The sequence below is a fragment of the Crocodylus porosus genome, unplaced genomic scaffold, assembly GCF_001723895.1.
Source record: "Crocodylus porosus isolate Cpor-Errol unplaced genomic scaffold, CroPor_comp1, whole genome shotgun sequence".
Lineage (NCBI taxonomy): Eukaryota > Metazoa > Chordata > Crocodylia > Crocodylidae > Crocodylus > Crocodylus porosus.
In genome coordinates, this window is record NW_017728886.1 from 27,865,692 (window position 1) to 27,873,080 (window position 7,389).

At 40.9% G+C, this 7,389-nt stretch overlaps 1 protein-coding gene across 5 annotated transcripts in view; it reads left to right on the forward strand.

Annotated features, from left to right (window-relative positions):
- MPP7 (membrane palmitoylated protein 7) overlaps positions 1-7,389 on the forward strand; it is a 243,391-nt gene that overhangs the window by 174,080 nt on the left and 61,922 nt on the right. For all 5 annotated transcript variants that reach the window (XM_019531481.1, XM_019531489.1, XM_019531504.1 and 2 more), the window contains exons 9-11: positions 5,016-5,090; positions 5,920-6,116; positions 6,637-6,701. In XM_019531481.1, the coding sequence (XP_019387026.1) occupies positions 5,016-5,090; positions 5,920-6,116; positions 6,637-6,701 (337 nt within the window). The remainder of the gene's footprint in view (positions 1-5,015; positions 5,091-5,919; positions 6,117-6,636; positions 6,702-7,389) is intronic.

The window sequence follows — 7,389 nt, forward strand, 5'->3', positions numbered from 1 at the left end:
CCAATATTGTGTCCATTCACAAGAAGGGCAGGAGGGCACCTAGTAACTACAGGCCAATCAGCCTAACTTCCATCCTAGAGAAGATCCTAGAAAAGTTCATCAAGAAGTCTATCTGCGATAAGCTTGCAGAAGATAAGATTCTGAATGACAGCCAGCATGGCTTCATCATGGGTAGGTCTTGCCTTACCAACCTTATCTCCTGTAACCAGGTAACTTGCCAGCTGGACATGAGAGAGCAGGTTGATGTTGTATACCTTGACTTCCAAAAGGCCTTTGATTTAGTGTCCCACAACATTCTTATGAGAAAATTGGAGGATTGTGGGATTAACTCCAAGATAGTCAGGTGAGTAAGAAACTGGCTGCAGGATAGGACCCAGAGAATCATAGTAAACAGATCTGTGTCATCCTGATGAGAAGTGGGCAGTGGTGTCCTGCAGGGGTCAGTGCTTGGTCCAGTACTTTTCAACATTTTTATTAATGATTCGGATGTGGGAGTGAAAAGCTCACTGGCCAATTTCACAGATGACACCAAGTTATAGGGGAGCATGGTCACGCTTGAAGATAAGCTACAGATACAGGCAGACCTAGACAGGCTAGCAAGTTGGGCGGATTGGAACCTGATGAAGTTCAGCGTCAAGAAATGTAAAGTGTTCCACCTCGGGACGAGCAATCCCTAACACTGGCAGCACCAAACTGACTAGTGGCACAAGTGAAAGGGACCTGGGGGTTATAGTAGACCACAGTATGAATATGAGCCAGCAGTCTGATGTTGTAGCTGGTAGGGTAAATAATACTCTGGCATGCATCAATCAACGCATCTCCAGCAAAACCAAGGAGGTGATTCTTCCACTCTACTCAGCACTGGTGAGACCACAACTGGAGTACTGTGTCCAGTTCTGGGCACCACACTTTAAGAAAGACGTGGACAAGCTTGAGAGAGTCCAAAGAAGAGCCACCCTTATGATCAGAGTCTTAAAAGGCAAGCCATGTGAGGAAAGGCTGAGGGATCTGGGACTCTTTAGCCTGAGGAAGAGAAGGCTGAGAGGGGACCTGGTAGCAGCTTACTGCTACACTAGAAGAGTACATCAAGGGCTCAGTAAGCAACTGGTCACCAGGGCACCCAAGGGGAAAACCAGAAGTAATGGCCACAAACTCCTGGAAGATTGCTCTGGGCTCAGCATTAGGAAAAAAACTTCACAGTCAGGGTGTCCAGACTGTGGAATAAGCTTCCTCCAGAGGTGGTGCAATCACCTACCCCAGAAATCTTCAAGACGAGACTAGACAGTCACCTTGCTGGGGTCACCTGACCCACAGTTATCTTTCCTGCCTAGTGCAGGGGGCTGGACCCAATGATCTTCTGAGGTTGCCTTCCGGCCTTATAATCTATGAATGCCGGACTCCTGAAGCAAGGTTTATTCTCCCAGCTCAGCCAAGGCGTATGCTCAGGAGGAGAGCAGAGAAAGTACTTCAGGGATGTCCTCAGGGCCAACTTGGAAAAAAAAGCAACATTAATGTCAGCTCATGGGAGACTGTTGCCCAGGACCACCCCAAATGGAGGATGAGTCTCCTGCCGGGATCTCAGTACTTTGAAACCTCATGACAACAACAGAAGATGGAAAAGCGGGAGTGGCAGAAACAGTGTGTCAGGGACCAAATCAAGAATCCAGCACCACTCACCCCACACAGAAACAAACGTCTGAGCTGCATTAGACTCTGTCAATTCCAGATAGGCCTCATTTGCCATCTTCGGACACATGGATGAAGACAATCATCCTCAACTGTGAGGGATTGCCTTTTATATGCTTTGCCAGCTGCATTTCAAACGTGCCTTGGCTGTCCTAATTTTCTCCTTGCATGCCTGCAATACTTTTATACTCTTCCCTAGTACAACGACCAAATGTTCACTTTTTATAGGTTTCCTTTTTGAGTTTCAACTCCTTGGGGATTGCTGTCTAGCTAGTCTCCTATTGCATTTCCCATTCTTCTGCTTCAGCAGATGTCCCAATAATTACATCCCCCATGAGAGCCTATTCCTGCAATTTAGAAGCTTCCATCGCTTGTTTTAAAGAAGTCCTTGTCCACCGCCTCCTCTTGCTTTGGATGCCATTAGCAGACATCCATTATAACATCTCCCATGCTCCTCTCCCCTCTGACCTTTACCCAGAGGCTTTCAACAGGTCTACCTTCTACTTTTGTACTGCACTTCAGAACATGTGTACGTCACCTATATATACAGGAAAAAACCTTTTCTTTTTTTCCCCTCCCTGTCTTTCCTGAACAAGCTATATCTATGACTATACTCCAGTCACATGAACTATCTCTGTAATCTCAATTACATCATAATTCTATGATTGTACTAGGACTTCCATTTCATCCTGTTTCTTCCATATAATTCTCACATTATTGTATAAACATTTCAGGTATTTATCTGACTGCCCTGTCCTCTCCCTGCTAAGGTTTCCATTATTGCTTCCCCTTAATAAGTTTTTTATTCAGTCTCCTGGCTTTTTACTTATTTCTGGGCTTTTGTCTCCATCCCCCAGTTAATTTAGTTTAAAGCCCTCCTTGCTAGGTTAGCAAGCCTCTTCATTAGGTGGACCTCATTCCTTCCCAGCAGTCTGTTTTCTTGGAACACTATCCCATGGCCAAATAAGCCAAACCCCTGCAGATGACACCATCTATGCAGCCATGTAGATGTTATAAACCTGTTGCAAACATGGCGAGTTAAGTTGCAATTATAAGAACCATGTTTGGGTCTAACAATTTAGTCACTTAAAAAATCATTATTAACCCTTCATAAACAGTATATAAATGGAATCTTAATATAGTACTTTACTTGGTTATATATGAATAATAGTAATTTGTTCTTTCTCAGGCTGTGCTCCCTTATACCTTACCACTACTAAAGCCAATATAAGTTCATGGCTGTGGAAAAATACCATAGACTAAATCTCACAACTTAGTCTTTCAGGCCCCTGGCAGTTATTTCCATCAAACAACAGACAATACTGGTCCATGGAAACATCACACCATGTGACCTGCTTCATGTTCACGGGGCAGGCTATCCAAAGGGGAAAAAGGTGCCTTGGGAACTTCCTTGGCCAGCACTCACCAGCAAGCAGACTGGAGAGCTGAGGACAGGGGTTGTTTATCCTCACCTTCATTTGTGCTGTGCTGGGAGTGAGTAGTTAGCTGGGCTTCCCCCTCTCCCACTTGGAGTGAAGGAGATGTTCCTCTGACCTTTATGCAGATCTGGGGAGATCCCCATCTCTCCCCAGGTCAGACAAGTAAAGCATGTCACTTGAGTGTTTGTTTACATACTGGTTTTCATAGAGAGATGCTAAATGGCTTCTTAACGAAGCAGACGTGAAAGCTGGTTGGAGACAGGGAGGAGGGGTGGTGAATCATGATATCTCTTGCTGCTGTGCCTTGGGGAAGAAAAGTTAAGCTTGAGTCACAGAGTACCCTTGCAGAAAGAGTGGGGAGGAGGGGTGGGGGGAGGAGCAGTCCATCCGGGGATACTGGACCTGCCCGACCTGTAACATATGCCACAGATTCAAATTGAAATGAGAGATATAAACAAGCTGCAAAGATATTCTACAGTCATGTTACAAGGAACATCTTTGAGGCTGGTTCACCATTTTTGTGGCTTATCAGGTGATAAAGTGACTGAATTTGTGGCATGTGATTTAACAGATTAATCATGCCAGGGATAAAGAAATGCATACCATTTTTACTGCAAAGGATCAAAGGCTTGGGTAGGTGGGAGAAGTGTCGGTAGTTGTTCCCGTTCTTGAGGTAATCATTGGGGTGGGGGGGAGTTCCTCCTGTTAAAAGACTTTTATATAATTTTGATTAAGTAGCCAAAATAATTGACTTTTGCCTGTCTACCTTCCTAGTATTCTATGCATGGTTTTATGTTCCCTATGGAAGTCTCTTTTCAGCAAAATTAATATTTAAAAAAAATCTTGAGAAACAACAGTAACAGAAAAGTTTGAACAATTTTCCCTGTTTACCTCAGTGAAGTACAGTATAAACATCAGAAGCTCGTTAGAACCCTTTCGGTGAGAATGGAATTATTGATTCCAGTCCTGCTGCTGGTGAAATAAGAAACTTGGCTGCTGTTTGTCAGACAGTGAGCTTTTGGCTCACGGGATTGCAGGCAAACTTATGTCTCACTTGGTAGTGGACGAGCCTGTTTCCATTTTGCTTAAATTGTTGGCTGTGTGTTGCACTCTGCTAGTTTTTATGAAACCCATTGGCTGCCTGCAACAGTAACAGAGTCTCCAGCTGATTAGCACTTCCTTCAATAGCAAAATGTCACTGAGGCAGTGGGAATATATTGTGGTTTATAAGTAAAATGCAGCCAAATACACATACTTTTAATGGGTCATAGGAAAAGAGAAGTGGATGATGAGATGGCTGATGATGGTTAACTTGTTTGAAGATTTATAGGTTTTTTCCCCCCCGGTACACACAGCCTACTCAAAAAATGTTTTGATTCTTCTAGTCTTTTTAATTCAGCACAAGAATAAAATCCTAGGAAAAATATGTTTATACTATAGTTGTGACAGAAACCTGTTTGAATATTTCTCTCCATTTTCTGAATGATGAAATGTTAGTTGGATTATCCCAGAGAGGTCCAAACTTTGCCAGGAGCGTAGTGGTTGCTTGTATTACATATAAAAATTAAAATTAAAGGCAAATGCAGTTTTTCATTTTTAATATGGAGCAATAACCTCTGAAGTTGCAGGTTATAGTTCTTAACATAAAGTTTTGTCTTTACTTCATAGTAGTCCACATAGTAAATAAAAACATTGCAGACCACAAACTTATCTTTTTAGTTCACAACTTTGCATTATGCCAGAACTCCTGGGATTGTGTTTGGTACATGGGCTGGATTTTAGTTATTCATACATTAGTTTGACTTCTCTTTTGCTCTTTTAAGACTTTTTGCATTAATTTTTAGAATGCTAAATTCTTAATGTGTTTTTTCTTCAAAAAATCTTCAATAGGCTCAGTCACAAGGAGCAATTACATTTAAAATTATACCTAGTGTGAAAGAGGAAATGCCAGCTAAAGATGGCAAGGTAAGCACTAATTTATTTCATAAGCTGTTTATGATGACTCTTCTAATCAAATGTTAATGTTCAGTGCAACACATAGGCAAATGGAAGACACCCATATGGATGCATTTAATTAGCAGGATTTAATTTTACTAAATCATATGAAGGGGAACATTATTCCTTTCTTCCTCCCCTGCTTGCTTTCCTAGGCATTTAATTAGGTACACACTGCAGGTTCCAGGGCTTCTAACGCATGCCCAATAAGAGTGTGTAGATGAGGGGTTAGCCACCTTCAGCCTGCTGGCTGCATTTGACCTGCAAAGAGACTTTATCTGAGCCACTACACCAGATGTTGGGGGCAATTTTGGGGTAAGTGCTGGCCTACATTTGGAGCAGCCTGCAGTAATTCAGCCTGCTGTTGCTAAAAAAATTGCCAATCCCCAGGGTATGTCATTTGCAGCAAGACCCCTAGAATTTAACTGACTTCTGAAACCTCTTGTAAAAACCCACCTGTAAGGAGGTTAAGTTACCAAGTAGGACTGCAGTCAACAAATCCTTCAGATGACCTTTTCTCTTTCTTAACAGAAGGTCCACCATCAAAATCCTGAGCCTCTGTTTTTCTTTGGGAAATTGACCCTTTTAGCCTTTCTTGGCCCTAGACTTTGTTAGCAGGTTGCACATGCTAAATGTCTTATAACTTCCTAAGGTTAAATTTCCACATAGACAGTTCAGAGCAACAAGCATTTCTAACAAGACCTAAGGTCTTTTGTACATTGAAAAGAAAAGAAAAAGAGAAACCCGTGACTTACACTTGCAGATAAGTTTGTATCTAAAATAAAGTTGTTTGTTCCAGATGTTTATTAGAGCTCTGTTTGACTACGATCCTAATGAAGATAAAGCAATTCCTTGTAAGGAGGCTGGGCTTGCTTTCAGAAAAGGAGAGATCCTTCATGTCATGAGCCAAGATGATGCAACCTGGTGGCAGGCCAAGCATGACGGTGATGCCAATCCCAGAGCAGGCTTGATCCCTTCAAAGCATTTCCAGGAGAGGTGAGCTACTAAGCAGCACGCTATAATTTTTCTTCTTAAAAAAAAAAAAAAAGGCCTTTGTACTGCTTTGCAGCATAGTTGTCATACATGTGCTCACAGATTACAAGGTTATGATAAACTTTAAAACCTTGTATTGCAGTAAGACAACTAAACTTGGAAGCTCACTGCCTAAATAGTTTGGATTTCCCCACTTGTCTGGCTAGAATGAATAATGACAAAAACTGATAGGATAGTGCTGATCCAGTTTAGAAGAAAGGCCATATGGAAAATAGCATATCAGTATCTGTATTCACATTGATGTGCTATGCAGGAGTAAGCTGCAGCTGTTTTTGGAGAGTTTACAAAAATGTGAGACTTAAGGATTTAATTTTTGTAGAACTTGAATAATTGCATTGTTTTGGGTTAATTTTTTTTTAAAATCTTTCAGTTTCTTTTGCAATAGTGTCATGATGATGAGTGTTTATTAATCCCAACCTTGCTATGAAAACTGAGTCTGTCCCTATCACCTCCCTTTTTCTAGGAGATTTGCACTGAGAAAACCAGAAGTACAGATTCAACCACTGAAAATTTCCAACAGAAAATCATGTAAGTATGTTAACCTGGAATAGAAATTATGCTCTTGATTGCTAACCTTTAAAACATCAGTTTGTTTCATCCCAGTCAAGAAGATTTACTTACTACTTGAAGGCAAACTAGCTCAAGGATCTCTGTCACAATACAAATGTTTTGTGGGTTCTTTTATAAATATTTACATATGCAAACTAAAAGTGTGGTTTTTTTGTTAAGCTTCCAAATTCTTATTAAAAATTTGGGCCCAATTTTAATCTATGGGTAGGTAATTCCTTTTAAAGTTAGTACAGATTTTTCCTGCTGACATACCACAATACTATTATAGGTAATAAATACAAACTGAATTGGGACGTCATCATTTTTAGATGGAGTTAATGTTGAAAGAGATCAAATCTCAGATACTTGTATGACTTTACATACTGATTTTTTTCCTCCGAAATGATGCATCCATGGTTTTGATTGTTTTTGTTTTTTAAATTGGGATGTGCAGTTCCATGACAGCCTTTGATATAATCTTTTCTTACCATGTTTATAAAACATTTCTTTTTAATGGTGTTGATTTTTAAATAGTGCTATTGCACAATACAAGAGGAAAAAGCTCTTAAGCAAGAACATACTTGAGATCGATGTCATATATCTTGACTTCAAAAAAGCTTTTGATCTGGTATCCCATGATCACCTCTTGGCCAAACTGCCCAGTTGT